At 32.9% G+C, this 15,226-nt stretch overlaps 5 protein-coding genes across 10 annotated transcripts in view; 3 read left to right on the top strand and 2 right to left on the bottom strand.

The window, feature by feature from the left end:
- LOC116431706 (S-methyl-5'-thioadenosine phosphorylase) overlaps nucleotides 1-1,018 on the bottom strand; it is a 4,812-nt gene extending 3,794 nt beyond the window's left edge. The window contains exon 1 of the mRNA XM_031987509.2: nucleotides 893-1,018. Within this exon, the coding sequence (XP_031843369.1) occupies nucleotides 893-931 (39 nt within the window). The 5' untranslated portion in view covers nucleotides 932-1,018. The remainder of the gene's footprint in view (nucleotides 1-892) is intronic.
- The window catches only part of mRpS5 (mitochondrial ribosomal protein S5), a 3,322-nt gene extending 1,859 nt beyond the window's left edge, over nucleotides 1-1,463 (top strand). For both annotated transcript variants that reach the window (XM_031987501.2, XM_031987500.2), the window contains exon 6: nucleotides 34-1,463. In XM_031987501.2, the coding sequence (XP_031843361.1) occupies nucleotides 34-432 (399 nt within the window). In that variant the 3' untranslated portion in view covers nucleotides 433-1,463. The remainder of the gene's footprint in view (nucleotides 1-33) is intronic.
- LOC116431705 (G-protein coupled receptor 143) lies at nucleotides 1,454-3,542 on the top strand. Its single transcript, XM_031987508.2, has 6 exons — nucleotides 1,454-1,603; nucleotides 1,659-1,770; nucleotides 1,966-2,060; nucleotides 2,138-2,316; nucleotides 2,389-2,716; nucleotides 2,775-3,542. The coding sequence occupies exons 1-6, from the start codon at nucleotides 1,454-1,456 to the stop codon at nucleotides 2,997-2,999; spliced, it is 1,089 nt and encodes a 362-aa protein (XP_031843368.1). The 3' UTR covers nucleotides 3,000-3,542.
- On the bottom strand, nucleotides 2,180-11,498 carry pkaap (A-kinase anchoring protein pkaap). Of its 5 annotated transcripts, XR_004235989.2 has the most exons (11): nucleotides 9,455-9,593; nucleotides 8,628-9,397; nucleotides 7,615-8,383; nucleotides 7,413-7,536; nucleotides 7,060-7,347; nucleotides 6,822-6,936; nucleotides 6,569-6,740; nucleotides 6,432-6,505; nucleotides 6,305-6,357; nucleotides 5,826-5,984; nucleotides 2,180-2,326 (listed from the first exon to the last, which is right to left on the bottom strand). XR_004235989.2 is itself a non-coding variant. In XM_031987498.2 (10 exons), the coding sequence occupies exons 2-10, from the start codon at nucleotides 8,650-8,652 to the stop codon at nucleotides 5,895-5,897; spliced, it is 1,599 nt and encodes a 532-aa protein (XP_031843358.1). In that variant the 5' UTR covers nucleotides 8,653-9,397; nucleotides 9,455-9,607; the 3' UTR covers nucleotides 4,001-5,894. The 5 variants fall into 5 exon arrangements, 4 of the variants coding, with proteins under 4 accessions (XP_031843358.1, XP_031843355.1, XP_031843359.1 ...); XM_031987498.2 differs by lacking the exon at nucleotides 2,180-2,326 and having other exon boundaries at nucleotides 4,001-5,984; nucleotides 7,615-8,272; nucleotides 9,455-9,607; XM_031987495.2 differs by lacking the exon at nucleotides 2,180-2,326 and having other exon boundaries at nucleotides 4,001-5,984; nucleotides 9,455-9,572.
- LOC116431709 (uncharacterized) lies at nucleotides 11,365-15,226 on the top strand. Its single transcript, XM_031987516.2, has 3 exons — nucleotides 11,365-11,638; nucleotides 12,288-12,730; nucleotides 15,086-15,226. The coding sequence occupies exons 1-3, from the start codon at nucleotides 11,471-11,473 to the stop codon at nucleotides 15,150-15,152; spliced, it is 678 nt and encodes a 225-aa protein (XP_031843376.1). The 5' UTR covers nucleotides 11,365-11,470; the 3' UTR covers nucleotides 15,153-15,226.

Genomic DNA, 15,226 nt, shown 5'->3' with positions numbered 1-15,226 from the left:
AAGATAATGTCTAAAAAATGATTATATGTTTAGAAACCGTACCAACGAATGGCAGACGAAAAACGATTGCATTTAGTTGAATTAAGAAGAGAGAATGGTTATTACCCTAAAATACTTGCTTCACCAGAAAAACCAAGAACGAAATCAGAGCTCACAAAAAACGAAATTATAGATTTCAAACAATACGTAATGAATGGAAAGATAGTTTTAAGGAAGAAACCTCGCCCATCACCTTTTTCAAATCATCCCAATTACGTACGTCATTTACGTAAGGCGGAACGACAACGAGGTCAAGACGACGTGAGACTTAGATTAAGAGCTGAATATGGTGAACTGCGTAGTTTCCTTTTCGAAAAATACCCAGAAGCAAGAGCTCCAAGATACCTAGATATTCTAAAAAATAAATTGAATAAAGGGGAAGTAGAAGAATAGTATACGACTATATGATATATATGTATATAAGCATTAACTGTTCATCGAAGTCATAATAAATATATAAATACATTTTCAGTGACAATTTAGTATGTACATTAAATTATGCTTTGAAATCGTAACTGGCTTTATAATTAATGAAAAGATAAGTTTCATCATAAAATAGTACACGACAATGTAAATATTACGTGTACATTTCATATTTCCATTAAAAGATTTCTTTCTTAGTTTTTTCTTTTTCTCTACCATGATTTTGCATATTTATCTTTCTATTACAAAATAAACCTCCAGAATTAGTCAATTAATAACTCGTTACGAGTTATTTGAAAACATAATCAATTTTTAATCTTTTGTAATATATACAAATTTATAACATGTTTGTCATAATAAATGTTGAAACTACTATTTACACACTCTGATATAATTAAAATTTTTGTCATAATAATAAGAGCGAACTTACATCTGTGTGACACCGGTTGCAGATAGCAAGGAGCAGCATTATGTGTATGGGAAAGCAGCCGTAAATGCGATAGTGAGGTATAAGGCAAAATCGAGTGTTTTCCCTACCTCGTAATGAGTAAGATATGGACAGGTGTATATATGTGCAAAAAGGACAGACACAGTAACTAGTGGCGCCATCTACGGGCAAGTATTCAATATGAATTGATTAGTAGCTTCAAAGTTGGATAATCAGTTGTAAGAAGTTTATATTACCAATGAAAGATAAGTACAAGAAAACAGATTAAAGAGTGAAAAATTAGGTATGGCGTCAAGACGGATGCGCCGGAAGCCGCATACGGCTTCGCTTTGAGATAAAAATGAATGGGACCTTATTAATATGTTGCAAGAATCGTAGAAAGATGCAATTCCGTCGATGGTGAATTCGTGTCTCCGATTTACATGCCCTAAACCTACGACATTAAACAGTCTACGAATTAAGTATTAAATTATCTTATCACCGATAGTTTTTTTTCTTATCATCCCTTGAATCAATGTTCAAGAAATCAAAATTAAACATAATATGGCTGATCCAACAATACAAACGTTCTGCTGTCATCACTCAAATAGAACAGATATGGCTATTGTAGTTATGCAAGAATTCAACACGGATATATACAATACTGTATGCATGCTCTCATCCATGGTAGGAATCCTGGGTGCAGTATATCAGGTAAGAAAAAAGTGTTCTTTTCTTCCTTCAATAGGCTAAGACAGTTCTGTCCTAGATAATACCAAAAGAAGAATCTAATCTGCCTCACCGATGGCAAAATTTCTCTTCCTCCAGAGGACGAGAGATTATTATATGGCTTGCGATTGCTGACCTTTTAGCTTCGTTAGGTATGTCCCCATTACTTCTTGTAATAATAATCTCCGTCTTGTAATCATATACTTATACCATAATAAATAAATTTAAAAGAGAAGTTCAATGTTATTAAAATAATAATATTCATTACAATATTTGAAGAATCAGTTTCATGTATTACTCATAAATAATAATTACCAAATCATAAAATTGATTGTATTTCTTTTTAGGTGTATTCATAAGATCAGCACTTTGGATGAACTTCAAATCTATAATGCCAATGGAGGATGATACTTCCAGTGTCGTTTTCTGTGCACTTTCATCGGTCATTATTATTAAGAGATTAATTTCTTTCCTATTATAATTAATCTTTACATTATATTTATTATATTGCATTTATAGGCTTGGACACAATATTTTTATATGGCAACATGGATCTGGACATTATGCTATGCCATAGATATGAAGTTATTGCTTGGCGATAGATCCGGACATCCAACATGTTACCATGCATTTGCGTGGATATGTCCAGCAATTCTTACAACATTTGGTTTGGCAATTTTATATATACCAGATGCAAAGTTAGTCCACCTGTTCAATTAAAAATATTACAATGCTTTTTCCACATAATAAATTTTAATATATTTTTTTAGCTGCCACAATCTGACCTCTTTATCCACTGCCATACTACGTATATTACCAAATTATTGCGCTACCTATGTATTATTAGCGGTAGTTATGATTGTTAATCCTGTACTATATTTTGCGTCGACGCGAGATCTCCAAACTGCAGTTACTTGCAGTCTGGCTCAAATAACAGGCAGGGAAAGAAAATTGGTGCAAACAATAAGGCTTAAGTTTGCGTTGACTAATGTAGTATATTATGTGTGCTGGTTGCCAAATTTGATCAATGGTATCTTATTATGGACTTTATGGTTCCAATTGCCAATTAAAACCATTATAACTCTGTGGTATATAATGGTATGTATATCTTACAGTATTAATATTTAAATTTAATTAAGAAACTTTTAATTTACAGGCTGTTACAAATCCTTTACAAGCGTTTTTCAACGCACTCGTATATAAGCGATGGGGCAAAAGAGAAAAGTTTCGGTTAGAATGCTGCCAAAAGTTAGGCAGCTTTAATATAAGTCAGATAACAAAAACAGACACTGGTGTACGATTAACTGAATCTTCACCATTACTGGATCCAAAATTCGGATGCCCTCCTCACACGAGCATAAACGGTTCTTCTTCGTTTTGAAAACTGTGATAAATTGAATTTACGGAGTGCCTTATATATTATTTTTAAACGGAGTTATATGTTTGTAATATGCTCAATCGTCATCTTGCAATATAAAGAAATTTGACAAGGATAACGCTAAATATACAAAATATTTTGAGATTTTCTGATGAAGATTTGCCAAAATGTTGTATTAGTAGAAACAAGAAAACAATACTGAAATAAGGAATCAATAATAATTCAAACACAACAAATGTTACATGTATCAACGTCGACATGAAACTAATTCACACATATAAAATTATCATTGCCCAGTTATTCTTCTCCTGTATCATGTTAAGATCAAGGTTATTGATATTTCTGAATATTTATTAATAAGATATTAATATATGAAACGCTATTTTCTTATTTTTACTAATAAAACATAGTGGCATAACCTGGATAGAAAATTTGTAAATATAGGAATTGTATGTGTAACACAATGAATTTTTTAAAAAGTAATTTTATAAACATAAGGAGTATTAATAGTTTCCCAGAAAAGTATTCTCTGAATAGATTCCTTCAGGAATTATTGTACAATATAAAGCTTTACTGGAAAAAATATTTTTTTTTGTAATGTAAAGTACTTTTCTTTGATAAGCAGATTTGTTACTTGTTATATATACAAGAGGCTTTATTTTCTACACATGTAAGGAGAACAAGTATATACAATACTATTGTTTAATCAATTTAGCTTTCTTTTGTTTTGTACATCTAGTGTTTCTTAGGCTGTTTATAAATTACAAACTATTCAACTTGAAGCACTCAGATTTGCATGAATATATATAATATATAAATATAACGGACATCACAATTTAAAAATTTATCGTTACGACAGTCACTTTGTTATGGTTAATAAGGAGCACCTCTAAAAAATATGTGTATCTCAGAAAATAGTGCATGTAGAATCTTGAAACACATATCTCGATCTGTTCTCTTGTTTTTTTTTGTTGTTTGTTTTTTTCTTTTTTTAATTAACAGACTTTTATTCGTACAAGATCTCTGACTTTAATAAAAAAAGTTTTTATGTACATTACTAGTAACAAGTGTTCGTAGATTTTCACATTACCCACGACATCACACATCTTGTTTTTACAAATAATGTCAACTAATTTTTCGAGCAGTGATCTCTTCTGTGTTAGCACCAAAAATTCTATGTAAATACGACGATGATTTAATTCTGAATACGAAGCGTAACAAAGAAATACACAGTGTAGAAAAGGTTTTAATCTGTACAAATGAATCAATTACTGTGCAGACCTGCTAAATGAAAATAACGAAGATCAAACTATTGAACTGAGTTATAAATAACTTCTGACAGATACAAAGAAAATTTCTCAAATAATTATAAAAATACATAAATATTCATTATATCGCGAGTATTAGATTAGAATAAACTAAAAAAAGAAAAACAAAAATTATTTATAATTCAACCCAATACTTTTATCGTTCGCTTGTTTTCGCGAAAGAAAAAATGTGCACCATTGGAGATTATTGACCAATAATTTAACATTAATCTTGGACTATGTCTCATATCTTACACATTTAAATCTAAATCGTTATTCTAAAATGTTATCATCCACTTTTTTTCTTCTTCTAATATCAGTGTTAAAAATAGATTGAATTTTAATAAAATAATCTTTGAGTAAAGCTAAGTTATTTGATCTATTAGTACTAACTTTATAAGACTAATAATATATAAAGATTCTGTGACTGTATAATAACGAAATGAATGTTCACGCTTCTTTTTACATCGCTTACATACTCTACATACAGTAAATTAGGGTAAATACTGCCAAGTTGATGTCTAACATAAGGGTTACCTGGAAGAATTTACTTTCAAGGTCAAATCATTTGTTAGTAAAATGTAATCATTCTTTTTTACTACTGCAATACAGAACATAGAGGGCTTAAATTTGTGGCTTACAGTTACTGATAATTTATGAAATCTGTTCCATTATAAATTAAATTGTTCCATTTATAACCCAAAGTCTACTTTGTTCATAACATTTTCAACCATATATACACTACATTCCAATCACATCTCTTAGCGATATATCCTAAATTTTGTCATTCACATATTCTTAGTCTTTCTTTTATTTTAATGAAAAACACTATATGCATAGAACTCAATAAACTGTAACAATACTTGGCAGTCAACTGTTTAAAAAATTAGCACAATGATTAAATACAAAGCATCATGCTTTGTCCACCTTACTATAATCTTAATATCATTCAAAAAAACAGCGCATATCTTACAAGAAAAATGGATATTTTAGTAATCTCATGAAAGTAAAAAATATGTATAAAATTATCGTCCTCGTTTTTACAAATCGTCACTACATTTTTCATAAATTCAAGAGCATGTCAAGAGTAATACTAAACATTCTTTTACTACTATTAGCAAGTTCATAAACTAGTTTACTTGTTTAAAAAGGAAAATAGGATGATAAATTTGATAATTTATTATGCAGGAGTGTAAAAGATCCGATAACGATATCACAATGATCTTGCAACAAAGGATTAATTTTTTAAGTGCAAAAAATCAATATTTTTTACTTATTAATTCTATGTTAATCATAATTATAATTTTACAATAGATTCTACTTTAAATGCACGGATCGTTTGCGCCATATAATATACGCAAAATATAGTGGCAATAAAAAATTGCGAAAATTGACAAACATGAACGTAATTATGTTCCCTAAATTTTCTTCTTAAATGTAATAAAATATTATTTATCTCGTTCGATTTGGCACTTTAGCAAAGTATATGCAATTAAGAAATTATATTAAACAAGGTATTTACCTTCAAGAATTTAAAGGGTGAAGTATATCATACAAAGAAAGAAATCGATGTCCAATGCAGTGTCTGCCATCAGGATGAAAAATTCGATGCTCCTAGGGTCAATGATGTTATTTCACGAACGATCATCTCGGCGATCTTCCATGCTAATTCTTCTTTAGCCTAATTATATTCATTCGTTATAGTTTCAAAGCAAGTATTCAAAACGTTCAATTAAATCATGCATTTAATGGTACTTCTGCAAAATAGGTTCTTTATTAAAATTATTACTTTAATTAGTAATTATTTAATCTTCAGAAAAGATTCGAACTTATGTTGTAGATGTATTATCGCTTAAAAGCTTGGGACTACTTCATGCAAAGGAAACTTATATTTCTGAATATATATTGTAGTTTATGTATACATCTGTATATAGAAACATTTGAATGCTATAAATAATCTCAAACTTTTGATCGATAGAATAAATGTGTTATGAAGCTCACCTTGTCTTGCTCCATATTTACAAGCCTTTTCACAGCACGTGTTAATCGTGATTCTAAAATTATTTCGTCTATTACTACTATTTCCATTCGACTTAAATTGTCAACATGATTTCCAAAAACCACTTACCACATTTTCTTTGAGGATCTGGTTCTATTTCAGTTATAAACCTTCCTAAGGCATCGATATAACCGACGCTTAAACTATAAGTTGAATAAGATATCAATTAAAATGTTCATTAAAAAAGATTTTAATATCCCAATTACCTATATTTATTACGTTTCCATAAGGAATCAGGATCATAAAGTTGTCTAGTGTCGATGTTCATACCACTGCTGATGTTTTTTTTGTTGTTACCCGATCTTCCTTCATTCCCTGCCTGCAGGGAACCTTGCATATTAATACTAATGGAACTCACTTCGCTACTACAATCTGAACCTAAAATTATCAGAAATAATTATGTTACATCATTTTATATGTAATAAAAATAAGTAAACTGTATAGTAAAGGCATGCAAACCTGCTCTTTTTATTCTAGGGTGTAAACTCGAGCATGAACTACTCTGTATAGTATTGATCAACTCTGACAAGTATTTGTAATATAGCTGCGATGATAAGAAGGTAGGTAGATAATGCTGGAAAAAGTACAATGTTATCTCAATGTTGAGTTGTTAAAGCTTTATCAGTGTTTTATTAGTCTTTAATATCAATCAGAAAAGAACTGTAATGTTTTGAGTAATATCAGGATTTACTTGTACCTTATTTAAAAGATTATATACAATTTTACAAGGCTTATCAAAACAGTCTGGTCGTGGTCCCTCCCCATCTTCATGACAAATATTTTGCTCTACTTGAAAGCGAATTATATCACTGAAACCAAGCGACATCGTCGCTTGGAGACTAAAATACTTGTCATAAATGATCAGTGCATCAGTTTGGGCTTCCTCAGGATTCGCTGCATCCTTTTTTTCCAACAAGTTTTGTTTGTAATTGATAGCAGACATCCAAAAGTCTAATAACTCGCGTTTATTTTCGAGTTCCATGAACTGAAATATATTTCGATCCATTATGAAAGTACAAAATATAAAGAAATGTGCAATAGAAACTCTACCTCCATAAAATAAAAGAATGCAGTTTCATTGTACAATATATCTGTTAATTGTACGTTGCCACTTGTAAGAACATCAATCTGATGTTTGCAGTTAAATTCACTTCTCAAAAAGTCATTAATGTGCCTGAAAGAGAGAATATTTAAATTTGAATTACGTGATCGTTCAGCAAAAATTTTTATACACTTCTAACTCTATACTCACTCATTTTCTAATATATTGTATACAATGTCTTGAACAGCTGATAGGCACCACAACATAGACTCAATATTTTCACAAGTCAGAGCTTTCTCCATCTCCGTCTTAATATCTTCAGGAATTTGATTTATGCCCAGAGTATCTTTAACAATATACTTCTTATAAATTCTTAACGCATCTTGCCTTGTCATGTCACGTCTCTTGCAATTATGTTTTGATTGTCCACTTCTGTTTATATTTTGACTAATCTTTGGCATGTTGTTACAATTTGATTTCCTACCATTATTATTTACATATTCATTGAACAATGTATCATCGGTTTCATTATCATTATTCTGTGCCACTTGACAATGAAAATTCTTATTGTTATCCATTGAATTAGATAGTCTATTAGCATTCTCTGTACAATTCGATGGTTGAACATTTTTCTTCTGAGTTTCTAATATATTAAACGAACTGCATAAGCATTCCACTTCCAGCCAAAATTTAATAAGCTCTATACAGTTTTTTGTCTCCATAAATTGAATGAAGTAACCAAGAGCACCTTTGTCCGCAAGGATTTGTGGAAGCGTCTTTGAAAGTTGGGAGCTAAAGGATGACATGTCTCTTGTTTCTCCATTGAACATTTCGTCTTCCTCTTCCTCCTCAAGGCTGCACAATACACCTGTTGGTGTTTGAACAGATGAATCTCCGTTAAATACATCTCCAAATAAGTTCCCAGAACTTGTTGGTTTAGTTGGAGAAGTTTGCAAAGATCTGGGCCTATCTTTCTGCCCTGAAATAAACAACTATTCTATGAGACTAATCCCGCGATAGAAATCAGCGGAGTACAGAAACATTAAAAAATCTTCCTTCCATTTAATGATTTCAATATTTTGAAAAAAGAATCCAAGTCCAGAACTTCCGATAGAATAGAGAAATAAATATTTTCGTATACAGGTTAGGTCCGACACAACCAAAACGAAATTTCGTTCACGTTAAATAACAATGAATTAAGGCTAAGCGAATTAGATATTTACCAGACTTCTTAAAAAATGGAAACATTGTTTACGCCAGAAGGAAACATGATAAGCGACGCGATGCAACAATCGTACTTGGAGGTGATATTTCAAAGGCAATAACGCGAAACCTTTTCTGCGACGGACGAAAATTATGCGTCGGATACGTTTCGGCTACAGTACCGAGCACTGAATTAGGAAAACGACACAGTAAACTTCCTTAGTCGCGCGCATACACGGCACATGACATTTCACCGAGCCATCGTTAATGTCATCGTCGCTCTGTTTGGGGATTCGTTACATCGATAGTTGGATACAGCCGCTTCCGCAAATGATGTTCCTCTTTCTTTTTTTTCCCCTCTCGAAAGATAGAACACAGAAGAAAAAATCTTCCGTCAAAACATTTCAGACACCATATTTGCGTAATCGATCATTTCTATTTGCTGAAATCATAGATATGTCAATGGTTCGTGGAAAGCATAACAGTCCTGGTCAAACATAATTATTCTAAGCGGTTTCGTAACGGCGATCTCGAAGAAATCTTCACGGCGCATTTCGTTTTTGCACATCATTACTATTACAACTGTTTAGTTGTTACTCCCGTGATTTTCACTCTTCAACACGTTCACCGCGATCTTGATTTTCCATGACTTTCTCCAATGAACGACGTATTTATCTGCGTGTACCCTTTTGGCGGAAAAGATTTGCTTTATTTTCCTTTTGATTTTTCACATTACTTAAAGTTAAAATTCTTTGAAAAATCTTGGATCAAAGTGTGATATGAAAAAATCCTACAAATAAAATCATTTTGTAACACGTATATTCGAAACTGAAAAAAATATTTGTACCTTGTTACTGAAATATATAATTTGAATTGTCAAATTGATGATGAAATAATGAATATAATGCCACGACAGAGAGTCTAAGAAGAGACAGGAGAGGAGGAGATTGGAATAGTTGAGCAGTCAATAATATCAATCTAAAATATATATAGCAATCCTTTTGGCACTTTACTCATATCAGTTATATTTGTAGCTCCATATACAGTATGCTATGAACGGTTAATGTCATTAGTGACATAAACGCGTTGACTGCCATGAGAATTTCGAGCGTTTCGTTACAGTAAGATTTATTCCTTTATAACAGAGGAAAATAGTGTTAAATATAATTAATATTTAATAAAATATTATTAAATATAATATTTAGAAGAAAATAGTATTAAGTATAATAACTGTATTAATAGTATTAAATATTAAATATAATCAATAATGTTTTGGTATTACAGTATTCATATTACACTACTATCTAGCTTCTCGTGTTACTAAATACTTTGATTCAATATCAATTTTCTTATTGTAATTGTTTTTAAGCAATTTGGAAGCGCCGGTCACCGGTGACCACCGTGGCAGTCAACGTGTTAACACTATGTATTTCTACCGAAAGGGTCTCGAAAGCCACCTTTTGAAATTTTAACCTAAAATCATTTTCCAAGATTAGTCGTATATTCTGGATTGTCTTTTCGACTTTTCCAATAACGATTATAAAATTGACTATAGGAAATGTCCAAAATTCAATTGAGGAAAACTGATTAGACTGAGGAAATAATTTTAAGTTAAGATTTCAAAAGGTGTCCTTCCACACCTTCGGTAGAAATAGTGTTAAAGTACACACCTACATTTTAGGGGATCCTAAATTTTTAAACCTAATATGAGCAATTAATACTTTTCACGGATTCTTAGGATTGATCCATTCTGAAATTTATATATAGATCGATGTAAAATTCTTCAGAGAATAACGATCCAAAGTAGTTCGACGATTATTTTACGGTAGTATAAAACATTTTTAACCTTTGGCGGACGGATGTCGGCATTTCGGTGAGATGAAATATTCAAATTTGGAAAACCAAGTTGTGGAGAAATGATCTAATTAGTCGAACAGCAAGAGACCAGCACGTAGTTTTCTTTTTAATTAAGCAATTGATATATAATTTAGCTTCATATGTTGAAGGCTTTGTATCTTTCGAAGATTGTTGAAACTATACAAAACCTTTTGCAGATTCTGTTAAATTAAATAGAGAATAAGGAAACTGATTTCTTGTTGTTCGAATACTTATCACACCAAGTGCCACGCGATTTCGCTGAGAAAAATATACAAAATAAATAATCTAATATCAAATTATATAATTGAAATGCGTTATTATTATTGCAAGTTTATCTTGTTGAGTATCACTACATTAAGTAGTATCACTACTAATACAGAAAAGTTTCCAAATAATCATCCTATAATCAAATAAATTATAGTTATTCGATTTGGTTGTCACCGGTGACTCCCATAGGATCCAACGTGTTAAATCATTCGTTCGCAACTTGGTATTCCAAACATGGAAGTCTGATCTCAGCAAAACGCCGACATTCTTTCGCAAAGGGTTAAACGCAAGTTGTAAATGGATATACGGTTATTCGCGTAAGGGTTAAATAAAAATTACATCTTCACGAAATCACGCCTAATTCTTCTCCGTATACTGTTAGACCAAGGATAATGGTGTCGAACAATTTATTCTTTATCTATCGGGGTTCATCCGAATTATCCTCGTGTCAGGGTCGGGAGTTCCACCATTGAAATCAGAACCGGTTAACATTACGGAACGCGTACACGCGTTCATGTATATCGAAGGGGCCAATGTCCGGGCAGCCGCGAGCTTGAGGCTCTCATGACCGTTCAACGACAAAGAATACCGGTTTCCCGGCGTACTGACCACTATATCAAGGAAGATCATCGTTGGCGCGCCACCTCTTAGCCGGTCAGTCTGTGTCCTGTCGACAATCCTCAAACATTTTTCCAAGGAAGGAGTTCGGACTGTCATCATGCTACCGCTTTATGGCTTTCTCGTGCTGATTTATCACACCTCGGCTGGCCTCACTGCGCCGGCGACCTACGATCAACGTCAGACCGGCGATCTGAACGTCCAGGTCCACCTGAAAGACGTGCATGTCCTTGCACTGCTGGATAAGGAGTTGCTTGACGATTACACGGTAATTACTGCCCATCGTCGACGCACCTCGTGACCGGGGAGCGTTCCGATAACAACTGATAACGCGATAACGAAATCTATTCGTTGGCATTCCCTTTTCTCTTCTTGCTCGAGACCACGCGAGTGACCGTGTCGTTCGGGTCGCTGCCGTTAAGGGGAGGGCAGGAACGATGGGTCGTAATATCGATTGTTCGGAAAGTAATTTCGTTTCTTTTGAACATGAAACGCGATTTTCTTATAGTGTATACATATTTCATTGAATTATATATTCTCCATTCTGGTTTAATACCTTTTGCCATCTTTCTGGCAGCATGATTTCACGCTCATGAAACTTCTGATCTTTGCTGGCGTAAAACTGATCCAAGTTATTTTTTATGTCCTCATTTGAAGTTAAGGTTTTGCGTCGTTTAAACAATTTTGTAGAGATTGGAACAAGTAATCTAAAAGTACCAGATCTGGAGAATATGGTGGGTGTGGTAGTTTTATGTAGATTCTTCTGAACTGTTGATGTCCGATAAACGATCCCGTTAGTTCTCGAAGATAGAAGATTTTTCTTAGTTTCATTGATTTTCTCTTTCATAGTTTCTATGTTTATATTCGAATGTTTGTACGTATATAATACTAGTAATCATTTTGTCAATGAATTACAGGACTACGACTACTTTTATGATTACCCCGATTTCACGGTAAAACCCAGTGAAGTACCGGTCAAACCTACGCCGGCTTCGGAGACAAGTTCACCGTCTTCGGACACCACAGTCGAGCCTGACACTGTGGAATTGGCCGATTCTGATCAGAATTCTACGTCATCCTTGTCCAGTGTATCTCCGGTTTTGAACTCCACTGAAAGTACGTCAGCAATGGGCAGTGAAAAGTCTAACGAGTCGACAACGGAGAAAACAGGCGACAATATCAGCGAGAACGTGAAAACTAGGAACATGCTTCCATACTACAACAGTGGAGGGCAACACTCGGAACTATCTTCCCAAGGAAACTCGGCTAAACTGATGCGAAAGAGGTGCAGATCTGGGTATTCACCCGATGGTAAAGGTCGTTGCCGTCGGTCGAGTCAACGACGATTGTCTCTCATACCGTGAGTATTGGCTAGAAATGAATCATTCGATCTCTTCGAGCATAAATGTCGTTATCTTGGATCTTTTATCAAGTTATCTAATCGAGCTATTGTATTCTTGGTAGAGTATTTTTCCTCTCAACCGAAATAAATTATTTATTAACCCTTTGCACTCTATATAAAACTATAAAGTTTGATATTTAATATTATACTTTGTATAATGTATCAATTTGAGAAATATTTATATAAAATAACTTTGTTTCTCGATGTATGTGATTTCTCGTCGAGTTAATTTCACAAAACATCTTTATCTCATTAGAAAATGTTCAAGTATTTCTAGTGAAGAACTTCCGAGTGCAAAGGGTTAAAAATGGTAACAATGATTATGGATACTTGGAAGACTATTTTTAACGGTTATTTTTAACGGAACCTTTTATACAATCTTCTTTTATATCGCCGTCTCAGAAAATTATTATATCTCATTTTACAAAAGGACTCGTTGGTCCACGATTATAATTGTTACCATCATTAACCCCTTGTCCTATGATTTATTTCTGAACTATAATCGATACAACTATTTTATCGTTAATAACACTGTGGAATAAATTTTAACCTATTTTGCTTTTTACAATAACCACTAGATGATTTTTATAGAATTCCTTACCCTAAATACGAATCCGAAAACCAAATTGCTGGGTCACGTCCAGTTTTCGAAAAAACAGGGTTTCTGTAAAAACAGTCGAATATTTCAGAGAATCAAGTGTTACGTGAAAACTAAACATGACAGGCAGTTAAAATTTGTCGTAGAAAATAGAGGAGACTTGTTCGAATATGTAGCTATAAAAATTTTGAATTTTGCGTATCATTAAATGTTTGTAAACGATGATCAATGTTTAAAAAAGGGTAGATGCGCGTGACCCCGCTCACTTCTTATATGTATACATAATGTGTGATTGTTTTATAAATTTTCATAATAGTTATGAGAAATTTTTTCACGATCGTTCCGTTTTAAATAATTCGCTGTTTAATATGTGAATACACATATACGAGTAATATTATTACGATGATTAACACTAAAACTATCGAATCAGTCAAGATTGCCGGTATAAATTGTATTATCTTTCGATTACTAATATCTTGGAGGTAATAGATATCTGAAATGTTTTTGAAAATGAATTAAGTTTACTGAAACTGTAATGAATATTCGGGTATACTCAGTAGTTTTAGTGTTAACTTAAAAATACTTCAGCAAACATCCATTGTAGATCCTATTTTGTGTAATAGTTTTTTACGTCAAATTTAATACTCTATTTGAATTCAGAATATCATTAGATGTACCATGTAAAAAACCGATTACAATGATGTTTTTCCTTTATATTATATTATATTAAATTATTATATTAAACATCAAATTATTTAAAACAGAACGATCGTGAAAAACTTTCTCATAACTATTATGAAAATTTATAAAACAATTAAACATTATATATACATATAAGAAGTGACCGGGGTCCAGGTCTATACAGCGCGTGGTCACGGCCCTGCATAGCTGTGGCCGGTGAGCGATGACTGTGTGGCGCCAAAGTTGCGTGCACGCGCTCTTCACGGCATTTTCTTGACCTGTCCGAAAGAAAAACCGTTCTCACACTTCCCGCGGGGGGGTTCCTCTTCAGAAATGTCTGTAGAATCCAACGGTGCACAGCAAATTCGTACTAGCCAACCCACTTTTCGTAGAAATGTAACAGAAGTGCATACAAAGTACGCGCATCTACCCCTTTTTAAAATTTGATCATCGTTTACAAACATTTAATGATAAGCAAAATTCAAAATTTTTATAGCTACATATTCGAACAAGTCTCCTCTATTTTCTACGACAAATTTTAACTGCCTATCGTGTTTATTTTTCACGTAACACTTGATTCTCTGAAATATTCGACCATTTTTACAAAAAACCTGTTTTTTCGAAAACTGGACGTGACCCAGCAATTTGGTTTTCGGATTTGTATTTAGCGTAAGGAACTCTATAAGGATCACCTAGTGGTTATTGTAAAAAGCAAAATAGGTTAAAATTTGTTCCACAGTGTAATTTATTAGGAAAAGAAAAACTTTGGATATTTATTCTATGTCTACGTTTACTGCAAAAGTTAACGATTGATAATAGAAAAGTAATACTTAATTTATATTTTAAAAAAATAAATAATACTTGGGTTTCTCAAATTCAGTTTAAAATTTTCGTCGCGAGTCTGACACGATATTGCAAGTCAAGGGGTTAAAAGATCAATCAAGGATCTCTCAATCGTTAATTTTTATAGGAATGTTTCATTATTGCCGGTGAACAAAACTGCCGTTTCAATTTGACACTTCTCCGTTTCTCAGAATAGCGATGAAGCTCGGTCCAAAATTTCTGAACGATCTGACGCGCAATACGAAGAATCAGCCGTAATAGGAAGTCCGTCGGGTGCAACCGAACTAAAACGTGTTACGAATACTCGATAAGAACCGTAACGGAGACCTGCG

This window comes from Nomia melanderi, chromosome 8 (genome assembly GCF_051020985.1).
Source record: "Nomia melanderi isolate GNS246 chromosome 8, iyNomMela1, whole genome shotgun sequence".
Taxonomy (NCBI): Eukaryota; Metazoa; Arthropoda; class Insecta; order Hymenoptera; family Halictidae; genus Nomia; species Nomia melanderi.
This window is presented reverse-complemented; position numbering and strand designations above follow the sequence as displayed.

Coding starts and splice junctions, on each gene's coding strand:
- LOC116431709 (XM_031987516.2), top strand. CDS start 11,471: ATGCTACCGCTTTATGGCTTTCTCGTGCTGATTTATCACACCTCGGCT. Junction 11,639..12,287: donor AGTTGCTTGACGATTACACG/GTAATTACTGCC, acceptor AATGAATTACAG/GACTACGACTACTTTTATGA. Junction 12,731..15,085: donor CGACGATTGTCTCTCATACC/GTGAGTATTGGC, acceptor TCCGTTTCTCAG/AATAGCGATGAAGCTCGGTC.
- pkaap (XM_031987495.2), bottom strand. CDS start 8,652: ATGTTTCCATTTTTTAAGAAGTCTG. Junction 7,537..7,614: donor TACAATATATTAGAAAATGA/GTGAGTATAGAG, acceptor TCTCTCTTTCAG/GCACATTAATGACTTTTTGA. Junction 6,506..6,568: donor TGGAAACGTAATAAATATAG/GTAATTGGGATA, acceptor TTCAACTTATAG/TTTAAGCGTCGGTTATATCG.
- LOC116431705 (XM_031987508.2), top strand. CDS start 1,454: ATGGCTGATCCAACAATACAAACGTTCTGCTGTCATCACTCAAATAGA. Junction 1,771..1,965: donor TGACCTTTTAGCTTCGTTAG/GTATGTCCCCAT, acceptor ATTTCTTTTTAG/GTGTATTCATAAGATCAGCA. Junction 2,061..2,137: donor TTTTCTGTGCACTTTCATCG/GTCATTATTATT, acceptor TTGCATTTATAG/GCTTGGACACAATATTTTTA.